The sequence below is a fragment of the Caenorhabditis remanei genome, chromosome I (assembly GCF_010183535.1).
Source record: "Caenorhabditis remanei strain PX506 chromosome I, whole genome shotgun sequence".
Classification (NCBI taxonomy): Eukaryota; Metazoa; Nematoda; class Chromadorea; order Rhabditida; family Rhabditidae; genus Caenorhabditis; species Caenorhabditis remanei.
Genome location: NC_071328.1, coordinates 10,222,545 through 10,247,638, shown reverse-complemented (window position 1 = coordinate 10,247,638; position 25,094 = coordinate 10,222,545). Strand labels below are relative to the sequence as shown.

The 25,094-nt window shown below is 37.7% G+C and overlaps 5 protein-coding genes across 5 annotated transcripts; 2 read left to right on the top strand and 3 right to left on the bottom strand.

Annotated features, from left to right (window-relative positions):
* Positions 1-2,004: 2,004 nt before the first annotated feature.
* GCK72_002201 (uncharacterized protein) lies at positions 2,005-4,131 on the bottom strand (the record flags this gene model as incomplete). The annotated part of the gene is made up of 11 exons (XM_053723311.1): positions 2,005-2,118; positions 2,162-2,315; positions 2,361-2,434; positions 2,487-2,567; positions 2,613-2,856; positions 2,902-3,223; positions 3,268-3,584; positions 3,680-3,714; positions 3,761-3,832; positions 3,878-3,946; positions 3,991-4,131. The coding sequence occupies 11 exons, from the start codon at positions 4,129-4,131 to the stop codon at positions 2,005-2,007; spliced, it is 1,623 nt and encodes a 540-aa protein (XP_053591956.1).
* A 273-nt stretch (positions 4,132-4,404) lies between these two features.
* Positions 4,405-7,781, bottom strand: GCK72_002200 (uncharacterized protein; the record flags this gene model as incomplete). Its single annotated transcript, XM_053723310.1, has 9 exons — positions 4,405-4,521; positions 4,569-5,113; positions 5,158-5,444; positions 5,491-5,591; positions 6,088-6,713; positions 6,760-6,945; positions 6,995-7,262; positions 7,316-7,551; positions 7,598-7,781. The coding sequence occupies 9 exons, from the start codon at positions 7,779-7,781 to the stop codon at positions 4,405-4,407; spliced, it is 2,550 nt and encodes an 849-aa protein (XP_053591955.1).
* Positions 7,782-9,938: 2,157 nt separating this feature from the next.
* GCK72_002199 (uncharacterized protein) lies at positions 9,939-11,060 on the top strand (the record flags this gene model as incomplete). The annotated part of the gene is made up of 7 exons (XM_053723309.1): positions 9,939-9,990; positions 10,036-10,098; positions 10,147-10,238; positions 10,284-10,544; positions 10,589-10,666; positions 10,718-10,919; positions 10,975-11,060. 7 exons carry the CDS (start codon positions 9,939-9,941, stop codon positions 11,058-11,060), a joined length of 834 nt encoding a protein of 277 aa, XP_053591954.1.
* A 77-nt stretch (positions 11,061-11,137) lies between these two features.
* On the bottom strand, positions 11,138-12,810 carry GCK72_002198 (uncharacterized protein; the record flags this gene model as incomplete). Its single annotated transcript, XM_053723308.1, has 9 exons — positions 11,138-11,192; positions 11,244-11,398; positions 11,555-11,813; positions 11,861-12,033; positions 12,077-12,267; positions 12,315-12,431; positions 12,480-12,594; positions 12,640-12,726; positions 12,769-12,810. The coding sequence occupies 9 exons, from the start codon at positions 12,808-12,810 to the stop codon at positions 11,138-11,140; spliced, it is 1,194 nt and encodes a 397-aa protein (XP_053591953.1).
* A 2,856-nt stretch (positions 12,811-15,666) lies between these two features.
* On the top strand, positions 15,667-17,048 carry GCK72_002197 (uncharacterized protein; the record flags this gene model as incomplete). The annotated part of the gene is made up of 5 exons (XM_003104750.2): positions 15,667-15,841; positions 15,888-16,290; positions 16,412-16,457; positions 16,510-16,773; positions 16,824-17,048. 5 exons carry the CDS (start codon positions 15,667-15,669, stop codon positions 17,046-17,048), a joined length of 1,113 nt encoding a protein of 370 aa, XP_003104798.2.
* Positions 17,049-25,094: the final 8,046 nt, after the last annotated feature.

The following is a 25,094-nucleotide window of genomic DNA, read 5'->3' as shown; positions in this document are numbered from 1 at the left end:
TGTCAGTGACCATGAAAGTGATGGGGAAACAGTACGGTACAAACATCCATATGCTATGCCGAAAGAACCTATTCGAATCAATATTGTTGTGAGTTTGTACTACTCTTCAAATGTTGATTTCAATGAATACATTGTTAAATTTTGAATTTTTCCTACTTTCAGACTGCTACTTCTGCTAACCTAGCTCAAAAAGCTTTGACTGGGCCTGAAGAACCTGCTCAGCTCGGAGCTTCTCAGTTACGTATCGTGTATCCTGTATCGTCTGGAGCTGTACACAAAGAAAACGCCGAATGGATTCCGGTAGAGAAGGAAGAAGTTCCAAAGAGTTGTTCTGTCGAGCAGAAGAAACATGTAGCTCTCACAAGTCTTGACATTGATCGATGCAGAGCGCAAGGAATTGTGAGTTCATAAGAAACCGCTAAAATGATCGCATTTTGACTTATAGCCAATTGCACCTGTCTCCGTTCCGAAGTTTCTCACATCCATCTTACCGCCTCCTCCTAATCCACCACAATTCCTGCCAAACCCTATTGATCGTAAGTTTCAAACCATGTTGTCATTTCGGAAAACTTGATCAAATCGTTAGCTTTCCGTCCTCCAACTCCTCCTCCTCTTCCGTCAGTACTGTATGTGCCAACCAAAGATAAAATGATTCTCAAAGAGCCAAAAGATATTGCGATGCCTGCACCGAGTGACATTGGGAAAGTTTTGAAGCAGCGTACAGAAGCTCAAAGAAAAGTTTTATCAACTCCGAATGATTTCGATGCTCATCGTGCATTACGTGAAGCTAATGAGCAGGTAATATTGTTGTTGATATCGTACTCTACATATTATTCGGTGAAAATTAATTCAGATAAGTCTGTGGGCAGCTCTGAAAAGTCTTCCTGGAGAATACACCGGAACAACTGGATTACGATTACTGTCTGCCGATGAACTACAACCACACAATCCCAAATTTCATGCATGGGTCAAGAAGGTTAGTCGAATTTTTATGACCCAGGAATGTTGTGGTTATACTATTTCTCAATCAATCGGCACATTCTGCTGATTCTTCCGTGAAGGATTTAACAGTTTCATACTGTCAAATGCTTCACAATTGATTTTAAAGCAGAATGTGCCGATATGGATTTTCTTCGTCTTCATTATCACCAACATCTTCGGATCCATCACTTCTAACAGCAACTACAAGGCGATATTCGGTCGTAAGTCGTTCGCAAATCTGATTTCTTCTTCTCGTTATTCTGAACTACGGCATTTCTTTCTGTGTTTTTTTGAAGTTCGAGAGGAGAAGAAAACAGTTTTGCGACGGCAGTAAATGTCTCAAATGTTACAGAGGGATAAGAAAGCTGTTAACTCGAATCAGTTCTACAAAGATGCTTTCGTCCTTCCGTCATATATATTTTTTATTTCAGGATCAATTTAGAAATGCTGCACCTGCAACCACTGGAATCGGTAGGATGATGTTAGAAAAGATGGGTTGGCGCCCTGGAGAAGGACTTGGCAAAGATGCTACTGGAAATGTCGAACCACTTGTTCTTGATGTTAAAAGTGATCGAAAAGGATTAATGGCAGAAGAAGAAATGAGTATCAAGCAACGAAATAAGGCGAATGCTCAAAACAACGTTCCAGTTGATTTATCATGTAAGTAATTGTTCAATCAAGAAAGTTCCATTTGACTAGTTTACAGCTAAAAATCCCATTTCGTTAATAATGGAGTTATGTGCAAAGCGTCGATGGAATGCACCCTCATTTTCATGCGAAGAATCCGGCGCTGATCATATGAAAATGTTTATTTGGACGGTTGCCATCAATAATGTCGAATATCGTCCAATGTGCGGATCAAAACAGAAAAAAGAAGGGAAAGCTGTCGCCGCACAAGTTGCTCTACAGGCTTTAGGTGTTCTTCCAAGAGACCCGGATCTCCCCGTTTATATGTGAATATTGCCTTTTCTCTTTCCATTCCACCGATAAAAATAATGAATTCGTATCTTTTATTTTGTCTTATCATGTAGTGTCAGTTGTGGTTGTCAATGTTGTCGTTGTGGTAGTTTCAGTCATTTCCGAAATCGATTGTTCCATACTGTCTGAATCCGGCATGTTAGTTGAACTATCGAATCCCTGAATATTAAAATAGAAGATAGGGAGTCAGTTTAAAGTTCACCTCTCTTTTAGGCTTAGTGGCAAGAAAGTTTACCAATTTGACGAATTGATTTTGGTGAGAAGCAACGTAGAGTTCAGTCTCCCACATCACCTGCATTACTTTCTCTAAATCAATTTCATCCAGCGAAATTCCTTGTGACAAATGAGGAGAAAATCTATAATGTAGTCACATTTCAAACTGATATGGCACACTGAAATACCTGAAATATGGAGTTTTGATCGAATGGCACCATTCTCTCGCATATTTCACTGGTTGACCATTGGAAGCAGTACACTGGAAAATGGGGAAAGCATATTTTGAGAGTGGACTCTATGTTCGGAATAACCTCTTTTACGAGAACATGAAGTAAGTTTCTAGTGCTCGTTACTGCTTTGTAACATGACTTTGCGAATTGGATCGGATTTTTCTGAATATTAATTGGTGAGACATAAAATACATTATGTTCACTCACTGCATGAGCAACGATCAGATCGATTCCATCAATCTTCTCAGTTGGAAAAACGCCAGTTCCCAACGAAATGACACATCCGATTTTCCAGTTTCCTTTACTTTCTCGGTCCTCATCAGTTCTAGCGAATGACTTTTCTAACTTGTTCGTCAAAAGAAAATCAGACATGAGAGCAAGAGTCGGATTGTTAGCGATAATACCACCATCCGAAAGGCCATTGAATGACTCGAAAAAGTAAGGAGCAGCTCTGAAAATTAGGATAAATGAGAAGAGAAATGCAAATTAATCTCACGTAGTACACCGAAGAGCTTTCCACAGTTCCACTTTCGAAGGATCCAGAAATTTATAATGTTCACAAGCGTCTTCTGGCATTTCTGGACGGTACGAACGGAAAAGAAGAAGTTGTGGAGGTACCATTCGAGTATCGGTTACTGTAACAATTGCGCGATGTCTTTTTATGACTGCCATTTTCGAATCTTCCCATGTTGTGACATGACGAGCAATATATTCCATACCAGTTGAGCTGTATCTCGGTACTGTTTTGTCAGTTCCACGAATGAACACTCTTTCCCTCATTTCGAGGAGCAATTTACGAGTTTCCTCGATATTTCTATCTATATTCAAAATGATCGTATTTATTAATTTGAAGAAAACCAACTATTAGTGGAGAGAAGAAGAGTAATAACTCCGCCACAACTGGTTCCAGCCAAGTCATCTATCTTTTCAACCAACTTTCCATCAAGCATATGATCAATATGAATAAGCATTTGTATTGTGATAACTGCTCGAATACCTCCTCCATCAAGAGAAAGAAGAACTCTTTCTTCATCTTTCCACAACTTTTTTTCTTTAACGAGAAGGTTATTATAATGACTATCCACGTCTACAAAACCATCTGGAACTGGACTTGGCGGATTGTCGAGACCATTTAAATCATCTCGAATTCTGAAAGATTCTACAGTAACCACATTAGTTCTAGAATAAGAACATTCTTTTTATCAGTATTCAGTTCTGTCGAAGTCAATCCGTTGTTATTTTTGACTTTCCAGATTTTAAAAGGTGCGCATAACACAACAAGCATCCGTACTATTTTTTGTTGACTGTTCTGAAGTTTTTATTTGAAATTCATTGAATTCTTGTTTAATTCTAACCATTACTGCTACATGCATTGCAGTATTTCCAGTTTCATCAGTCATTCTGAGATCGATATGGTGTATATAAAGCTGAAAATGAACAAGAGAACCTAGGAAACTCTTCTATTGAACTACTTTATAGAGAAGTTCGGTGTTTCCATAACGAGCTGCATTCATCAGAGCTTCCAAATGATTACAAACATTCTTAAAATCGTTTATGTTAATTAAAAAATGATTTCTCAAAATACCGATAAATCATAATCAAAAGAAATTCGCTCAGCTCTTCCACGTTCCTTCGAATTTTGTCGTTTGGATCTATCATTGCTCTTGGACCTGTTACGAAACATTACTTTTCTTCCGAATCGAGACAATGATCTTCGTCTAGACATGTTGAAATGATGTTTGGAGAACGAATTTTCGAAAAATTAGGGTATCGGTAGTTTTCACGCTAGATTATGAGGCTATTCGAGGGGAATAAAATATTTGAAGTTAACAAAAAATCGTATTCACAACCAATAAAAATCGTAATGTATTTTGAAACGGGGAGGAAGTGCAGATACCCTAAGAAAATGATATTAGAAGAACCGTATTGAAATATTGGTAAGTTTATCGAAGAAATATATCAAGAGGCTATAAAGAAGAGATCAAATTAGAAGGGGATTTTAGTTGACGAGTTGAAGGATTGCCTGTCTGATATCAGAAGATTCAAGGAGTTCTTTCTTCTTGTCGTTGTCGATGATCACTTTCTTCTCAAGTCCTTCAAGCAGCTCCGAAGCTTTCTGAAAGATATATGATTGCTCACGATTCCATATTTTCGCATTCTCACCTTAATAACACTTTCATCAAGTCCGACCATTTTGGCCACTTTCAGACCGAATGAACATTGAGCAACACCTTCGGAAACTTTGTAAAGCATGTGAATTTGATTTTTCTCGATTTGAACTCCCATTTGAAGAGCAACGGCTCCTGGTTGTTCAGCGAGTTTTCCCATTTCATGGAAGTGAGTAGCGAAGACTGAGAGACACCTGATGCGATTCAGAATATCTTGCGCAATAGCTGAAGCGATTCCGAATCCGTCGAAGGTCGACGTTCCTCGTCCAAGCTCGTCAATTACAACGAACGAATTCTCCGTAGCGCGTTGAAGGATAGCAGAACAATCGAGCATTTCAGCCATAAATGTTGAAATTCCCTGGGATTGTTTATCAGATGCTCCCACGCGAGTAAAAATACCATCTACTACTGAGATTTTCGCGGAACTGCATGGGACAAAACATCCAATTTGAGCGAGAAGAATGGAAAGAGCCGCCGAACGAAGATATGTACTTTTGCCGCCCATGTTAGCACCGGTCAGAATGATTAGACGATTTTTCTCTGAATTAACTATATTAAAGCTTTCTAAACAAAATATCCTCTACCCAGAATCACATCGTTCGGAATGAATGGTTTCTCGCTAATGCTCTCAATGACTGGATGTCTACACTGTTTCAGTTCGAGGAGTTTTGATCCAAGTGGTAGCAGTTCCGGTCTACTGTAAATACCCGAAGACATGGAAGAGAAGGTTGCTAAAGAAACGAAAACATCAAGAGTTGCAATGAGTTGAGCCATCGCAGGAATTAACGGAATAAATTCTTCTGCTTTATTGCACAACATTGTGATAACTTCTTCTTCGGCTCGAGTATATTTCAAATGAAACTCGAGAAACCTGTAATTTCAAGAATAATTGAATTCCTGATCAACCGATTTCTTACTCGTCATTTATATCACTGAGCTCTCCGACAGTAAACTTCACTCCACTCCCTTTGGTAGTTTCCAGAATATGCACATCTTTTTTGCGAATAGATTTTTCCTCCTACAAGAAAATATTCTTTGCAGTACCGCTCAAAAGTATATTAAGTTTTGCCTTTTTCAGTTGAAAACGCCCAACGTTGAGATTGTGTCATAGTTAAACTAACTGTCCCACAAAATAACTTTTTATAAAATCGAATAGACCAAGAATAGAACTCGGTTTTTGTAGTTGACAACTTTTTGTACGGACACTCCCTAGCAAGTTACATATCGTCAAAGTAATTTCTCCCTCAAATCGACCGATTTCAGTGCAAAATAGTGATTTTAGCTTTTCCCTTAAAATGACCATAACTCTATAGGGAGTGCCCGTAAAAAAAAGTTGTCAACTACAAAAATAAAGCTCTACTTTTGATCTGTACGGTTCATTAAAAATCTGCTTGATGGGACAATCAGTATTACCATGACACACCCTCAAAGTTGGACCTTTTCTACTGAAAAAAACCAAAACTTAATATACTTTTGAGCGGTACTATATATTACGTTTATTTCACTATATTTACCTTCAAAGTAACTCTGAAGTAGTATCCGTATTGAGAATTTTTATCCAGTTTCATACTGTCGCATTCAAATTTTGCAGAATATTTCTTGCGCAACTTCTCAGCAATCTTATCAACTTGGTCCAATTTCTCGCTGATTTCTTGAATTTCAGGTACGAAATCGACACGAACACGAATTTCTTTATGTTCTTTCTCATAATCAAAGTCGAAGAACTCGTCACAGAGAACTTGGAAGCGTTCCACCTTCTTCAGGATTGCGGTAACCTCGGATTTCAAAAGACGGTCGATAGAAGCGGAAAATCTTTTGTCTTCTGAAAGTTGTATCAGCTGCATTTCAACACTTTCCAAAAGAGTAGCTGCTTGATAAAAACGATTAAGATCCTGAAGTGTACACTTTCTCATAAGTCGACGAGCCAGTTGAGAACAATCTGGCATTCTTGCAAGAAATGAGTCACGGAGTTTCTGACGAACATTCTGATTTTCCAACAATGATTCGACGACATCAAGACGTTCGTTGATATGATCGATATTACAAAGGGGACGGGAAAGCCAATCTCTGAGAAGTTTCTCTCCCGGAAGCGTTTTACATTTGTTGAGAACATTGTAAAGTGTCAAATTGTTAGATTTCTCTGGAAATGGGATAAACTCATAACCTCCCATCCATTTCAAGCTTACCCAAGTAGTTATAATTGAGTTGGAATAGCTCTAAAGCGTCGACAGCGCAAGAGTCGATTTGCATGTTACCATGTGTTCCGTAATTGAAAATGCTGTACTTTTCAGAGTTACGATACTCATCAGCTACGTTTGCATGCAACGTCTGGAGACACTCCTTAACAGAATTGCTTTGCTTTTCTGCTTCCTCTGTAAAAAAAAAGGTTAAAATAGTGTTTAAAAATATTTATGATGGTACCTCTGTAGTCTTCATGAATACAATCGAGAATATTCTGCCATTCTGATTTCGTCTTCAATGCTTGCATACAGTGAACGTCCATTTTTGTGAACACATTGGACAGTTTTTTGATTCTTGGACTAGCGAGAACCCCATTGATGAGATAATACTCAGTTGGACACAATCCGAAGATGCATTGCTCGATTTGTGAGAAGCTCGGAGTGTCAATAAACTCGCTTGTAACCAACCGTACGTTACCGGAATCCCAGGCACACAAGGTAACTCTATTCTGGAAAAAAAAACAAGATAGAACAAGAAACTGAACAAATTTTCTTTACATACATCATCCTCTCCAGGGTGAATATATACTGCAAGGACTGGTGCTTGATCTGACACTCCAATTTCTTGTTCGAACTCAACGGTATTACCGGGAGATCCACGTTTGATCATTTTCCATTCTCCTTGTTCACTCGCATAAAGCTCTACGGAGCACCTAAGCAGTACAACTGTTTCGCGAACAACTTTCTCATACTGTCCACGATTCACAGAAATATATTTCATTTGTTGAGATTCAGTAGCTGAAAAGTTGGACACGATTTGAGTACGGTTAAAATTGAAGCTTACTGCATAGTGTAAAAGTCTTGACACAAACATCGCTTTTAAAAATGTTAGTTGCCACGAAGTTAGCATCTTCTCCGTAAACTGTGAAGTATTCCCCTCGAGAGAAAATGGCGATGGTGTTGGGCGATTTTGCTTGCAGCAGTTTCAATAGAGCTTTGTCACTAACTTCATCTTTTCCGCCACTCATTTTGGATTTCTGAAACAGAAAATTGTCAACGATTTAAAAATAATTAAAATTAAAAAAAAAAGATTGACAAACAGTCATTCTGAGAAATATTTCTATTTTTCTAGAAATAGCAACTAATTTTAAAGGGACATACAGTAATTATATTGTGATGTCTTGAAACGAATAATGTTTCTTTCCTGATTTGAAAAAATTCATTATTTTTCTTGGATGCCGAATTATCCCACTAACAACGTAATACTTAAGAGGCACTATCTGTAAGAGTGAGAATGTTTGTGTTGGGTCTTGGCACAGTTGCAAAAAGTTGTTTCAATCCGAACTCTTTTTACAGCATATGTACCCCTATGGTAGTGATTTACAAAAAATATGTCGCCAGTCCCCTATGACGTCATCATAGGAAAATATGACCAATAATTGACTTTTCAACCAAAAATTCACAAAAATTTCAATTTTCCAGATAACTCTGCGAAACTTTCGGTACATGTTAGGAGTGTTTTTGACTACCCCTACACAAATTTCCAGCTCTCCAGACACCCCAGAAACCGTTCAAGTAATTTCCACTTTCATGTTTTTTCTACTTTTCTCAAAAAATCCCTCTAGAAGCCATAAAATTTTAAACCGTATTCATATTCCCCGCAAAGTGTTCTATTAAATCCAATTAAAATCATCAAAAAGTAGGTGGACCATTTTGAGATATTTCGATTTTTTCAAAAATCGCATAAGGGTCCCCCCTTATGGAAAAAAAATTTTTCACGAAAAATTCGAAAAAAAAATTGTTCCGAAAACAATCAGAATATTGATAACACACATGAAATAAACCAATTCCAAGATTTTACACCTCAGAAATTGGTTTGAGCCGATTTCGTTTTTTTCTTCATCAAAATTTTTTCCCATTTTTTGACGTTTTCGTCAATAATTTGTACAGAAGCCATAAAATTTTAACTGTTGCACTGAATTCCCGCAATATTTAACATACAATCCAATTAAAATCATCAGAAAACAAGTGGACCATTTTGAGATATTTTCATTTATTTCGGAAATCACATAAGGGTCCCCCCCATGGAAAAAAAATTTTATCGAAAAAATAATTCAACATCATTTTTATGCAAAAACGTTCAGAGCTTTGATGAAATATTACAAGACTATTTGTAAAAAAGTTTTGAACGTTTTTGCATAAAAATGATGCCGAATTATTTTTTCGATAAAATTTTCTTTCCATGGGGGGGACCCTTATGTGATTTTCAAAATAAATGAAAATATCTCAAAATGGTCCACTTGTTTTCTGATGATTTTAACTGGATCGTATGTTACATATTGCGGGAATTTAGTACACCAGTTGAAATTTTATGGCTTCTGTACAAATTATTGATGAAAACGTCAAAAAATGGTAAAAAAATTTTAATGAAGAAAAAAACGAAATCGGCTCAAACCAATTTCTGAGGTGTAAAATCTTGGAATTGGTTTATTTCATGTGTGTTATCAATATTCTGATTGTTTTCGGAACAATTTTTTTTTCGAATTTTTCGTGAAAAATTTTTTCCATAAGGGGGGACCCTTATGCGATTTTTGAAAAAATCGAAATATCTCAAAATGGTCCACCTACTTTTTGATGATTTTAATTGGATTTAATAGAACACTTTGCGGGGAATATGAATACGATTTAAAATTTTATGGCTTCTAGAGGGATTTTTTGAGAAAAGTTGAAAAAACATGAAAGTGGAAATTACTTGAACGGTTTCTGGGGTGTCTGGAGAGCTGGAAATTTGTGTAGGGGTAGTCAAAAACACTCCTAACATGTACCGAAAGTTTCGCAGAGTTATCTGGAAAATTGAAATTTTTGTGAATTTTTGGTTGAAAAGTCAATTATTGGTCATATTTTCCTATGATGACGTCATAGGGGACTGGCGACATATTTTTTGTAAATCACTACCATAGGGGTACATATGCTGTAAAAAGAGTTCGGATTGAAACAACTTTTTGCAACTGTGCCAAGAGGAATCCTCATCTTACAGACAACGCCTCTTGAGACAACAAAATAGTGAAAACCAACAAAAACGAGAATTTTTCAAATTTCGATTCATGCGCGCGCGAAAATCTTTCGTACTCTCCGTCTCGTTTCTCATTCACTGAACAACTAATTTTCTTGCAGGTCTAAGTACAATGAAGTTCAGTTCTCTGTTACAGGACACGGCCGCCATCGACGTTTTTATCAGTAAATTTGCAGACCTAAAAATTCTAAAACAACACCTTTTTCCAGAAATTCTTACTGCCGCAAGTAGATTGAGTAAGAAGAGATGCTGTGTGAAAATAGAAAAAGAAGGTTAGATCATTGTTCTGCTCAAAAAGTTCAATCTAATCAATATTTAAGCTCTCAATTTCATCAGCAGCTCTGGGCTTCATGATGGTGGTGCATGGTTCAGTTTATCTGTTCCTTTTTGTAGCCAGCTATTTAGAAAATTTGTAAGCATAAAATAAGACTTTAAAAATTTAAGCAAACAATTACAGGATATGGTAGGTATGAATCCACGTAACCCGGAACAGAATCTAATTTTCTTCGAGTTTGATATTGACAGTTTGGTGCGAATCTTACCCGGCGGACATTGTTATTTGAAATTAAAGCTCTCAAAAAGCCAGAATGATGAACCTATTCTAGGTGTTGAAGTGAGAAATCCAGAAGCAGATATTGTTTCTCATCAAATTCCAATCACAATCGTTTTATCAAAGTATTGGAATACGTTCGCAAGACCCACGATCGGACACCGAAAAGTATTTAAATCCATCAGCCATACCATCACAATAATGCTTTCCAGATGTCTATCAGCATGCCACCACCAAAATCAATTGCTCGATTCATTCATGCATTCAGAAATATGAACGCACGTGTTATTGTAAGTTCCCTTTATTTTGTCTCCTGTTTATAAGCAAATTTTTTTTTACAGAAATTCACTGCAAGTAGCTCCGGTGACTTAAGAATCTCAACTAAAATTGACAATGGGGAAATTGATGCAAGCTTCTCTGATCTCCAAACAAACCCGTCTGAAAGTGATAGTCAAGAAGATACAGCTAACGTCCAATTAATGATTCGAAATATTTCAACACTGTTTCAGAGTTTTGCAAACACCAAGTCTCGTGTCAAAATGAGTACGTCTCCAAAAATCTTTTTGCAGTTTCCGAAAAAAAAAACGCTTCTTTTCAGATATCATCTCAAATCGAATGGCCGAGTTCAACATGCATAATGAGGATTACCTTCTTTCTTTTATTGTTGGAAATGTTTCTGATTAGGACATCACAAAATCCTAGTTATAAACCGTTCATTGATCTCTACTTGTTATTTATAAAATTTAAAATAAAGTATTTTATTATTCCTCCGTATCATTCGCTTTAAATTTTTGCGCATCTTCAGTCGGATGAGATCTGAAAACCAGCATTTCACAGTTTGAAACAAAATATGTTTAAAAAACTAACCTCATATGAGTTCTTACTCCTCTCATACTAAATGCTCTATACCCACAAACTAAGCATGTAAATGTTTTCGTTGTCTGGTGCGATGATCGGATATGCATTGAAAGTTGTGAAGATGTAGCTGGCACGAAATCGCACTTTGCACATTTGTCCGGTACCTACAAATTTCTTTTTTTCTATCTCGAGAAATCCTGGGAGCCAAGAGAGCACACACACACTCTCACTCTACGGCCATAATTCAAGATGTAATCGGAAAAAGACTCGGATAGATCAAAAGTGCCGATAAAATGAGTAAAAGGGAGAATAGAAGTCACCTTTCTCGAAGAATCATTTCGATTCGGTCCACCAGAAGAAGTCTCTCGAACTGTATGGCTACAGTATAATTGACGATGAGCATCGTAAGTGGTTTGTGAGGAAAATGATACTCCACAAGTACAAGAAAATGGACGATCAGGATAGAAAGGTTCACTACTGGAACTTTTGGAAGTAGGAGAACAACTGGGTGAAAGTGATGGAATACTTGCTGCTTGAGATGAAGATGATAGGTCCAATACAGTGGATGTACTCGGGATTCTGAAATTAGGATATTTCAAACACTGAATATTCTGAAAGAGACATACTTTTCATCTAGATCAATTACTGGAATATTAATGGAAAGCTTCGAATTAGATATATTCAGATTCGTCGGTATTTCCAGATTAGTTTTATTGTGTACAAATATTGGACTTGTATTAACCAAAGTTGACTTTCTCCCAACAGCCACTGGAATCAGCGAGTGCACTGGACCCATAACCTAAACAAGAAAATGTTGACAACCTCCAGAATAAAAAGATTACCTGAACTGCGTTTTGTTGTAATAAATCGTGATATGCCATTGGTAACAAAATTAAGTTTTGAGGATTTTCGAAACATGACTTTTTATTTTCTGGAACTTGCACTTCCTTCTTGGTGCAGTACATCTCTTCGTGAACTTTCAGATTCTGGAGAGAATTGAACTTCGCCATGTAGCATTTAGAGCATTCATATTCTGAAATAAGAAGATAGTATGAAAGTTTGACTGAAATACGATATTACTTTTATCAGTTTCTTGTTTTTGTTGTTCCTGACGATGGTTCATGTCAGCAACTAGAACAGCTCGTAGTGGTTCCGAAATCATTATATCTTTTGTGAATAGAATTTGAATCAATTTTCCTGAAAACAAAATTTTTATTTCGAACTAAGTTGCCAAAGGAAACTCACCTGTTTGCAAAAGAACACAATTCGCCAAAAGTGGAGTAGAAACTGATTGAATTCTTCTTGTGATTTCATTATCTTCTATCTCTAAACTCATTTTTTCACCAGTGAAATTGGAAATCTGTAAAAAGTTGTAGAGATTTTCAGAAAGTTTCGGAAAACCTACAGTAATATTCAAAGACTTCTCGCCGTCGATCAATGTGAATGGTCCAGCAAAATCGCCACACTTGAAATCAGTTTGTTTTTGCATTGTCTGAAAATAAACATCAACTTTCATATTTGAATACAAACTCACCTCAATAATAGTTTTATGAAGAATGATTTGTGCAGAATCCATCAGTGTTCGTATAGGGAAGGAAATGCAAAATGAAGAAGAAGTAGAAGAAGAAGGAGACGAAGAAGAAAACGGAGAGAAGCTCTAAAAGAAAGATGAGCTCAAAAGATAAGATCTCAGGGAGGGCGAAAAGAAAGTTGTGTGCTCCGGGAGGACTCTTTCGAAGATTTTGATGATAAGGTGAAAAAGAAGAAGACAAAGAAGAATACAATTTTATGTACTGAAAGAAAAAGATTTCAATCTCGATAAATCTTCAAAAGAGATAAGTCTAATGTAACTGACTGGTTAGCTCACTCATTTAATATTACACTAGAAGCATTATCATTTTCATTGAATTTATCACTAATTGGCTCATACTATATCAACTTTCTTATCACTTGTTTCTGTATGTTCAAATGTGATGATGAGTTTATTTGAAGAGAAATAGAAAAGGGAGTTTTGCAGATGTAGAATGGATGATTTGAAAAAAATGTTTCGAAATTCTGAATCTATTTACTTTTTTATAAAATGAGAGTTCTTAAATGTGAGATTCAGAACCAAAAACATTTTTGTTGATAAATTGGTCGTCAGTACCTTCTCTAATTATTCAAAATTCAAACAAAAGAGTTCGAAATCAAGTTCAACATGAAATATGAATGATTCAGAAGGCAATCCGTCTGAATGCTACTTTCTTTATAACAAACAAGTATTTGATGGCAAAGGGTTTGATAAATATTTCATAATTAAAAGAGATTCCGAACAAAGTCTCAAGAAATAATAATTTCTATCAGACCATCTGAAATTTCTGAAAATATCCGTAGCAAAAAAGAAAAAAGAAACGTATAGATGAATGAGTGGTTGAGAATATCAATTTTCTATTATCTCTTATCTTCGATTTCCTATATTAGATTCATATCTTTTATACTATATCTCATTTGATAAAATCTTTCTGTTTAATCATGGTAACTACTCATCTCAATATTAGTAATATTAAAAAGAGAAAAGTGAGGAAGAGAGAAAGTTAGCTATCAGTTGAATTGAATCACTCCTGATTATATTCTTATCACTGATTGATTTCAAGACAAATACCCTCGTTTTGAATTGATTGCAAGTCTCTATCAGAGGTATTCCAACATGGAAAATATCAGCTGAAAAGAAAGAAAAAGTTATTGATGACGTGGATACGATGAAAAGAAAAAAGAAAAGAGAGGAAACGGTAATAAAACAATAAAATGAAAAGCTGCAAGAATAAGACCGGAAACGAAATCATAGGTGCTTCCATTGAAACATGAAAATGGAGATCGACAACAAAATTTTGATATTTTCTTCTATTTTCCTGCTCACTGTAAGTTCCCGATGAATTCCGATTTCATGTTGAAGACCCTTCTGTTTAAATTAGAGCTTTCGATGATACATTGTTGCCCGGACACTGTACACATAGCATCAGTTGTCTTTTTAGAAAATCCGTTACACCTAGGAATCTTCGATGCGACTGTTTTTGAGACTCTGTTTCACACTATATTCTTTTTAATTGAAAACATCTTTTTTGTAATGAACTGGCACTGGTGAGGTTACGGTAGCATCAACAGACTAGAACATTCAACTTCATTGGTTTTACAGGGTGCGGCAGAATTACCCGCACAAGCTATAAGTGCTATATCTAAAAAAGTAAAAGTCAGAAAACCATGGGAATCAACAAAAAGTTTATTCATGACCATATCAACAATTATCAGCTAATCTTGTTCCATCCGACCTCCTCTCTTTTCGATGACAGCACGAAGACGTCTAGGGTAGGCATCGATGGTTGCACGCAGGTACTCCGGAGACAAAGCGTCCCATTCCTTGACCAGGGTCTTCTTCAGCGCCTCGATACTTGAGTGGGGTTTAGCGTTGACCTTGTTTTGTAAAACCCCCCAGATGGAGTAGTCCAAAGGATTGAGGACTGGCGAGGACGGTGGCCATTCGTCCTTCGGGATGAACGCAGGCAAATGGGTTTCGCACCACTGTTGCGACAACTTGGCAGTGTGTGCTGGTGCGCCGTCTTGTTGGAATACCCAGTGACGTCCATTGAAGTGTGTCTGAGCCCAGGGAAGAAGTGTCTTCTCCAAAATCTGCGAAATGTAGACTTCTTTATTGATTTTGACTCCCTGATCGACAAAAAGCAATGGTGACTTGCCATCAGCACACACTGCTCCGAAAACCATCACACTAGCGGGATGAGAAGCTTGATGAATGGTCCTTCCGTTTGCAAAAGCTTCCTCAGATGTCTCAGCTAGTACTCGAGGATTTTGAGGATTGAATTCGGCCTGTACCGTGAACAGCTTCTCGTCGGAGAACACTGTCACCAAGTGTTCACCATTGCGCGTGCGCTGAAGGAGCTTTTTTGACCTTTCGAGCCGTTTCTTCGTTGTAGCTTCCGAGAGAATGGCTGCTTTTCTTACACGGTAGCAGGTAAGTTTCAGCTTGTCTTTGACAATCCTTCCCATCGAACGTGAACTAATTTTCATACCTTTCGCCATTTTTCTGATGCTCCGATGTGGATTTCTTCTGATTCTCTCTTTCACAGCTTTAATCCGATCTGGAGTCACGACTGTTGGTTTTCTGCCTCTCCCACATCTATCCAAAAACGTGCCAAGATTTTTGAAACGAGAAATCGAATCATAGACGGTTCTACTTGGGACTCCGAGCCGTTTAATGATGTCAACCGGAGGGACTCCTGCTTTGAAAAGGTTCAAAATAGAAGAGCGATGTGGACTCGGCGGTGCCATTTACCTAAAACAAAACCGATCAATCTGAAATTTGGCACAATGATAAATAATGAAATAATTAACAAAAATTTAAATAATACGCGCTCCAGAATTGCGTCAATCGCCTTGCTTTATGGCGCCAAACTTTTGTGCGGGTAATTCTGCCGCACCCTGTATTCGAATAAACCACCATTTTCAGGAGTCAATACTCGAAAGCAGTTTTCCGTTGACAGTACTCCCATTGAAGTTCGGAGTGAAAAACGAATCGAGAATCTATTATTCGGATAAGAGTGTTCTTGATAGTTTCAGTTCGTTTCATTAGTTCATTTTCTTTGTTTCGAAAAAAAATTACAGAATATTATGGATACACTTTGTCCGATTTATCAATTCCATCACCGTTTGGTCTTGCAACTCCAGATATCGACTGTGAAGTTATTGATACTTTATGTCCACAAATGATTCAAGTATTTCATGTTAGTGTCAATGGATCACCTCGTTTAGTTAGTTGGAATGATTTGAAAGAAAATGAAACAATGGAAATAATCGATGAAGCTGGATATGTTGGATCATGGCCTGGTTATTGTGGAACTTCGAATGGAGCACTTGTTGAAATGTTCTCTCCACTTTTGAAAGAATTTCAATATGCGACAACGAATGAAGACATTTTGAAAGCGAGATGGAATGAGGATCGCCATTTCTGGCATCCGACAAAAGTTATCGGATATTTATTCAATGCGACTGATCCGATTAGAACAGTGTTTGTTTTTCTTTTACAATCTGAGAACACATAGGTTTGGTCAGATCTTTTTATTGAATTGCAGGTTTCAGACGCCTCGAAACTGAAAAATGGTTTCTTATCCCTATTTTTTAATTTTCAGAAACTATCCATTCAATGCAATTCGACCATTAGATAACGTGGTCTTTGTGAGTGAATGGTTTTTTTTCGAATTTACTCAAATTGAAACTATGTTGACAGAACAAAATTCTTCTGAGACTTCGTCCGATTATTCGAGCAAAGGATTCAAATGGTTTGGTTGCTTTCACCACATCACTCAAGGAGAATGATTATTTGAAACTATACAAATTCGACAAAGTTTTCAATATTTCTCTGATTGATCAAATGACAAATGTACCCGTTATTTCGGATGCTTGTGGTAAAATGATGTTGATTTATGAGTTTTCCAATCCAATAACGAGAACGTATCGACTGAAATTAAGGGACAGTGATCCGAATGAAGAAGTCTGTTCAGATATTAAAGGTTCCACGTTTATAGAATTCCCCTTTTTCAGATGGTCAAAAGAGCTGGATACGTATTTCGAGAGGAATCGTCTGCTCGTCGGTGTCTCGGAGATATCCAACCAATTTACGAGTTCCAAAATCCAGACAAACAATCAGATATTCATTACGTTTCAACCCCTGAAGAAATCAACGAATACAATGTTACTAAGAGATGGACTAATCTTGGTTTGATGGGATTCAGTAGTTGGGGTAATTTTGCGTTTGCAAAGCGTTGAGCCAATTGTTAATAAACATATTCATTTTCTGTTTATAAAATAGAACAGAACATTAAACACTTCCAATAAAGTAGTTGATTAGAAAATACATCATGATTGATGAAACAGCGAGATGAATTGAGGAGAGAAAAAAGCAATGTGTGGAGGTTTGAAGTCGGAATTTTTAGAATCAAAAAGCGGGCATCTGTAATTCGGGTGGAGTAACCGTAAAGTGATCTACTTGAGGGATTCGGGGAAGTCTTAGGCAACTTCCTACGCAGAAAGATTAATGAACATTTTGAAACAAAAGCACCGGATGAATAATGATTATAAAAATGATTAAAATAGGAATGATTTGAGAGAATAAGGGGGCAAACGGGGAAACTGGGTTTGAAAAAATACAAGTCTATATCATGACTAAAATGGAATTTAAACTATAGATGAAACTGATGGAATGGGGTATGTATTACAGTTGTAGTATCACCGGATAATTAGACCACAACTCGTGAACTAGTATCTAACTGATATCTTCAAGACAAAACGCAAAAAGACAAAACTGCGCGATAAACAAACGAATAAAAGATCTAAGTTGTTTTTGAATCTAATTTAACGAGATGTTTCAAAACTTTTTGAATATTTTTTCGTGAAAGTTTTCTCTTGTCAACATCGGGTAGAGCACCTGATGATGTTTGTGCATCCGTGCAGCTAGTGATGGGGTTTGGGGTGACCACGGTTCTCGGTGGTTTGGGAGATGGATTCGAATAATCGTATGGCTGAAATAGAAATATTTCAGTCTCAAAGATTAAAAAAGCACAGAAGTTCACTTACTCTGAAATCCTTAATAATCTTCTTAGGTTGAGGAAATTTTAAGAAGACATAGGGCTGCGTGTTGATCGGATATCTATTTTTTGGTGGGACCTTCTCGAACATTCTCTGGTTCTTGCCAATTTGCATTTCACAGAGGAATACATCTTCTTCTTTAAATTTGGGAACCTTGGGACGTCCTTTCGTCCAAGTAGGGACGTCCACAACCAAACAACGGCCAATGACTTCATCCAAGGGCAGAGTTTCATAATAAGGAGTGGCGAACACTTCCTTCTTACAGAATACTCGTCCCGTGTCAGAAATAGTTTCGTGGGGCCATGCATAGAACGAGCCAAATACGAATCTATTGTTTCCAGGACAAACAAATAATCGTTCGACACGGAAAATCCGTGCATCTTTACGATTCACGTTTCGTGGAAGAAGTGGAGTGTTATCAGCTTCGGGGAAAACATACTTATTAGGTTCTTTATGTTTCAACCCTTTTTTTTCTTCGCGTAGATTTCTTAGCATTATTTTGTGGTCGTCGGGGAATTTTCGATTCACGTAGACAGTTTCATTGAGACGAACTTGAATTCCACGGCGATTCATTAGTGATCGATAGTAGTCACAATTTTCGAATCGAACATCAGGCTGATCAGGAAGCTTTACATCCGCGCAAGGACGTTGCCCCGACTGAGTACCCATACAGAAGTCGCATATGTACTCATTCTCCTCGTTATCACTTCCTTTATCATCAGATTTAGTCTTGCTTTTCCCAAATTTACCATGTTCTTCTCTCACTGGGTATTGACAACAATCAATGTGAAGCCAGAAATGACATTTATCGCACTGAACCATTCCCCCGTCTTCATCAAGTGCACCACAAATGCAGCGAACAGCGTTATCACTAGCATTTGCACGATATGTTTCCCAAGCATCGTCGGGATCATAAGAACCAATCTGCAAACAATAATAATGGGGTTATTCACCTCCGGAAAAAACGTTTTTTCCCTCGATTCATTTGCCGGAAAAACGGCGAAAAACGGAAAAAACTGTTTTTTCCGGCAAATGAATCGAGGGAAAAAACGTTTTTTCCGGAGGTGAATAACCCCATAACAGTATTTGAAGGGATTCGCATAAATGCAGATACTGCTGGAAAGTTTTGAGAGCTTACCGGGTACAGTGACTCCAGATAAGACAAGTCAGCGTCGCCACGTTTTGAAGTAACATGTGACAATCCTGAACTGGATACTGGGCGGGCTTGTGTGGGATTTTCGTTGGATTTTTTAATTTTCTGTGTTGACGCGAGAAGAGAAGATGACAAGTAATGGGATTCAATGGCGCTGAAAGATGGTTTTATAGAGAATGAGGAAACCACATACTTCAAAACTTACGAAAACGCTCTTTCCAAGTCGTCGTCATCAATGGCGGCCACCCATTTACGGAACAGTGAAACGAATTCGGCAAGATTTGGATTACGAGCGTCAACTTTCAAAAAAGTTAGTATTGATGAATAGTAAGGAAGCATTGAACGTGCCATAGACCCGTCTATCCTACGAACTCGAAAAGAGAACGCTGCTAAAGTCTTTCTCATTTTCAGAAGAAGTTCAGAACCATTATCAGGACGAAGAAGAATATATGGTAGACCAGACTGGCGAGATTTTCTGATCGTTCTTCTTCGGTTTCGTAGAAGGAAACGTCGCGTTTCAATGACTTCTTTCTCGTCACCGTTTGCAACAACACCACTTTTCACACCTCTGATTATCTTTCTACAATTCGTTGCACCACACGCGCATGAAGTATCGAAAGGAAGTAGGCCATCTTTATCCACAGTAATTTCCACATTTGTGCTCAAATCAAAAAGAGCGAAAACTCCTGCTCGATAGAAACCGCTCACCGACCAAACTTCGAGTCGAGAATTGGGGTTACAAGAATGTTTCACGAAACGAGCAATATTACCCCGATTGGTTGCATCGATGAATAGTTGTGATCCGATTGCAATGATCTTTGCATCTTGGTTTTCTGTGAACTTAGAATACGCTCTTTCAAAAGTGATCACTTCTCCAGCATACTCGCATAAGAAATCACCTGCCCTTCTAGCAACTTTAGTTTTCAGTGCTCTCTTCGTTCTGGGACCATTAGAAACACATAGTTTATGACCACAATCTTCTTTCCAAAAACGTCGATTGGAACAATATGGTAGAGTGCATTCGTTGCTACATTGAACTCGTAGAGCCCTATTGAGACACTCCATATCTGACGTACACGCGCCTTTTGTACATCCGCAACTTAAACTTGGAGCTCTCCACAGTGTGACGATATCATCCGAATAGGGAACACTTTTGGCAATCTCTGTATATTCTCCATTGAATTTTTCTTCAACAGGCGCAAGAGCATAATCGGGAGAATTCTCTGTTCGTGATCTTCTAGATGATATCCTGCTTTTGATGTTGAGTGAAATCTCTTCTTCTTTTATTTCTTTCTTTGATTCGACTGGCTTCATTCCCACTTCATATTCGGGCTTCGTCATGAAAAACCTCATTCGTTTTCCAGCTGGTGGTACAACTGTTCCTAGTTTTTTCAATTTTTTGCTTTGTTCAGCTAACTGACGGAAAAATGATTCCTTTCGTTTTCCACTGGTGGGTTTTGTAGTGGAATGAGAGAGACGAAGTTCTGCCATATCTTCACTCATTTTTTGAGTCAACTGTTCTAGTTGCCTTTCTACCATTTCATGAACTTTTAACCGAAACAGAACAGGGTCTAGCAAGGTAGGTTCAGTTTTTGAACATCTTGCTTCTACGGCTAATGATCCTTGATCTTGTAGATCAGTCTGAAAATAAAAAGTATTTTCTGAAAATCTAGAAATTTTACCTTGAGATCATTGTCATCCGTTCCAAGTTCTTCTGGTTCTTCTTCTAGACAGGTCTTCTTCCTTTTAGATCTTCTTGCTCTTCCCTTTCTAACTTCTCTCCTTTCAACTTCTTCTGATTCTTCTATAATTTCTGTCAAAGAAGTACTTGTTTCAGCAGGCAGATTACTAGTTGTCACATCTGGAGAATTTGTACTTCTAGTGGCGGACTTTTTTCTTTTCCTCGACACACGTGCCCGTGGAGTTGTAGGTGTTGTAGATGACACTTCGGCTTCCATATCTTTCTTTTTCTTCAATTTATCTGCATTATGTTTTTTGATTAAGACAGCGATTGAATTTGCTTTTTCAGGATCGAAACCGATTAGTCTTCTGACAATCTCATTGGTATCCATGTTTGCTGCCAATGAAAATGTGAGAATGTCTTCAGCGCTCATCCCGTTTGGAATTTCTTCTCGCGATGGGAGTACAGTTGATGTTGTAGAATCTACAGCATTTATTGTTCTAATAGACTTATTGCTCTCCGTTGAGAAGGAGGCCGAACTGAAAAAAATCTTTTCAAAAAAAAATTAATTACTATCCTTACCTTGTGGAGGGCTCTTCGAAATACTCATCATCTTCATCTACAGGCTTTAATCTTGGCATATCTGTAAAGTCTGCTGGATCATCATCATCGTCGTCGTCATTATCTTCATCTCGGCTCTTATCAACTATTTCTTGTTCATTCAACAATTCCATTCTTGGACTTGGAGGAGAAGTTGGAACACTTTGTATTCCAGAATCAGGTGTGGCTGAAGATTTTGTTGTTGACTGATTGGTAGTCATTTGAACAAGACTGATGACATTATGAGAGCTCGAAGAAGACTGCTGATTCATGTACCAATTCCCATTTGATCCTTGGATTTGTGGCTGCATTGTCAATACTGGAGCTGATCCAATTTGAAAGAGATTTGCAACTACCTAAAAACATTTTTTATAAATTTTCTGACATTTTTAGTATTTCAATTAACATCGACTCAAATTTTCAAAGAAACAGTCAAATCTTCCTAACAGTTTCGCAATAATAACTTACAGCATTTTTGTTGTTATGGATTGTGGTTCTTCTTCCATGCCCTCGAACAGTATTGTCAGCTTGTTGAAACACCAATGTACCAGCTGGCTCCAAAATACTGTCACCAAACTTTATTGGCTCTCCCAACCGCTTTACTGCTGATTGATATCTCTGATTCGCAGGAACAGCACCAGAAGATGTAGCAGCGGTTGAAGTGGTTGGTGTGGTTGGCGTGCACATCAAACTTACTTGCATCGGTTGCATTTGTTGCATAGATCGGTTACTTTGTTGAGAAGAAGTTGTTGGTTGCTGTGTCTGGAAATAGAGAAAAATGTGCATTAGCGGACTGTAGCGAGTAATAGAATAGTTTAAATTTTCATTTGTGCACATAAAAACTTTAGCTAGTTGAAAATACGCGCTCGACCAAGAAACATTTGCTGGCCTGATACATCAATGGTAAAAAGAAAAATTCGTGTGTCGGTGGCGGAATGAAAGAGATACGATCGAGAATGAAAAAGATTACAGTGCAGATTAGATTCTGAAGCGAGGGAACCGTCAAACCGTTCGGAAGACTGTTGCAATAGAAAGTTCAACATTTAAACATGGAATATTTTAAAACGTAAGTGAATAACTCTTAATAAATTTTATTTTATGGAATTTTGATTTTAAGAAACTTTTCAATTAGTTTATATCAAGACAAAGCTTGTCATTTTCCATTGAAGACAAAAATTCGAAACTGTTGACAACAAATTCCTGAACTTGAAAGAAATAGAGAAAAGGGATGACAACACCACGAGACTAAAACTGTTATTGTTTGTAGACAAGATCTATTGATGTCTGAAGAGAAATAGTGTGAATGTATGCGCGATTTCGTAATAACTACATCAACTAACTATGAAAACTTGAAAAGAATATTCTTTTAAAAAATGCAATTTTTACTTGTAAGAAACATGAACGAATATAAACTTGTTCAATGCACAGATAACGAAGCGTTTTAAATAAAAATATATAACTTTCCAGTTCGCTTACCTCGTCATTTCGACCTGGAAATCTGTATCGTTGTTGGGCATTTTGCTGCTGTTGTTCGCCTGCTCCGTGCATTATTGGCGGATCCAGTTTTGTCACTTGACCATCTCGGGCGACCTTTCGTAGGTCGAGATTATTTTTAGTAGTCGTTGAGCACGGACAACTACACTGGAAATCAGCTAATTAATTAATAGATATACTTAAGCGATTATTGAAGTGTCAAAAATGAGTTTGTAAAAAGTTTAACAAGTATGTCTAAATAGAAAAAGATGCAGATGAGAATGATTAGATGTTTTTTTATGAGATGGGAAGATGAGAAGGCACGCACAAGCTTCTTTTCAAGGAAACCCACAAAAAGACGGATGTCAAGGGCCGCGATGGCGATGCAAAATGCAGAGTGGTGATGATGTGAGGAGACGCAGACATGCTCGACAGTCAGATGATAGGGAGCGGGAACCTAGGCGGAGAGTGCGAGACGAGTCGTAGGGGTGTCTTCCAATAGTAGTGAATATAATAACGATTAGAAGGCAAGGCGACGCGCTGCGGTCGTGCGATGCGGTCGCCTGCTGGCTGGCTTTTGAAGCGATGCGAAGAGGAGGTGAAAAGAGAAAAGAAGAAAGACACCACTCCAAACGGCCTGTGTTTCACTTTGGTGTTATTTGTGAGAAAAGAACGGGTGACAACCGACTAAGAAAGCCAGACAACGAGAGAAATGAGGAGGCTGGCGGCCTCTTATGCTTCATCCTGCGAGACGTAGACAGCTACAGGTTGCACAAACCACTAACATTAGGCAATGAGCAAGTGTAGAAACAGACAGCGGCGCAATGGCTGAAATTTTGCATTGCTAAAGAAAGTCGAAAATCTCCTCCTTCTACTAATACTTCCATGGACGGCGTCGTTTAAGATAACATTGAGTGAAGGGGAAGAAGAAGGCACGGAGAGGTTCATCATGATTTATTAGTGATGTCATTATTTCATTTTTCGAAAAAACAATCAAACAGTGAACCTAATAGCAACCCGTAGTGCAAGATCTTCAAGAAAAATACATTTCTAGGACACTATTTCAAATTTAATGTGTTCTGGAAACATATGTCGTTTGATGCCTATTGAAACATAATCTAATTTCCAGAACTCATAATGGATCAGAATAAATTTAATGTAGGCGCTTATTTCAAACCATAACATGATTATTTACCATCTAACTAGTTTCAAATTGATCTGAGTAACCACAATTTTTACATCTGACACCATTGTTATGAACCTTCAGTAATATCATTATAAAGGTCCACCAAGAAGTTATGTCCTCTTTGGAAACATTTTCTGTCCACATCGCACGCATGTCGTCGCCGAAAAAGTGTACGAAAACGAGGCAGTTTGAAATAAATATTGACATGTATCTCCACTCTGTGTCTCTTCAGTCGCGCCATCGCTCCTCCCTTTCGTCGGTTTTTCTCATTCACAATTCACAACACAATGAGAACATCAGATGACTTTCGAAAATCAAAGTTAAAGAGATATATTTTTGCACAATTACGCTCTATAATACAAAGTTATTTTTTGGAAATTTAATAATTCGAAATTAATCGAAATCTACAGCATCTATTTACTTCGAGTCCACTTACCGTAAAAACTCTATCAGAGGTCATCCTTCTAATTAAGATGCCTCTCTAATACAGTTGCCCTCCAACGATTTATATTTTTCTCTAATATCCACATTACTTGTATCCGAACTGTTCTCTTACACTATTTCAGCATATTTGTGGTTAAAATCGTAGTTTGTCGTGAAAGTTCAGAATTTTCCCCGTTGCAGCTTATGGGGTTATTCACCTCCGGAAAAAACGTTTTTTCCGGAGGTGAATAACCCCATTATATGTTCGATGAATTGGTATCGAAAACTATTGATCAAATTTAAAAGCATTGGATACCGAAGTCGGGCGAAAATAGTGCTCCCACTCTTATAGTGGGCCTCCGACGGACCCTTTGAACAATAAAGGTGCATGCACCCCAAATATAGTTTTTACGGTATTTCCGTTAATGCTGCGTCCAAAGTAATTTTTCCGCGGAAAAAAGTGTCCAAAGTAGCCATTTCCTTTCCTCGTTTTCCTCTGCGCCTTTAATCTGCGGCGAGACCACCGTAGTTTAGGAGGGAATTTTGAAAAAAAGTTTAATTTCGAAAATTTAACTTTCCCTAATAAAATATGCGCTGGTCTCGCCGCGATTAGCTTAAAGGCGCAGAGGAAAACGAGGAAAGGAAATGGCTACTTTGGACACCTTTTCCGCGGAAAAGTTACTTTGGACGCAGCATAATAAATGTGTTGAT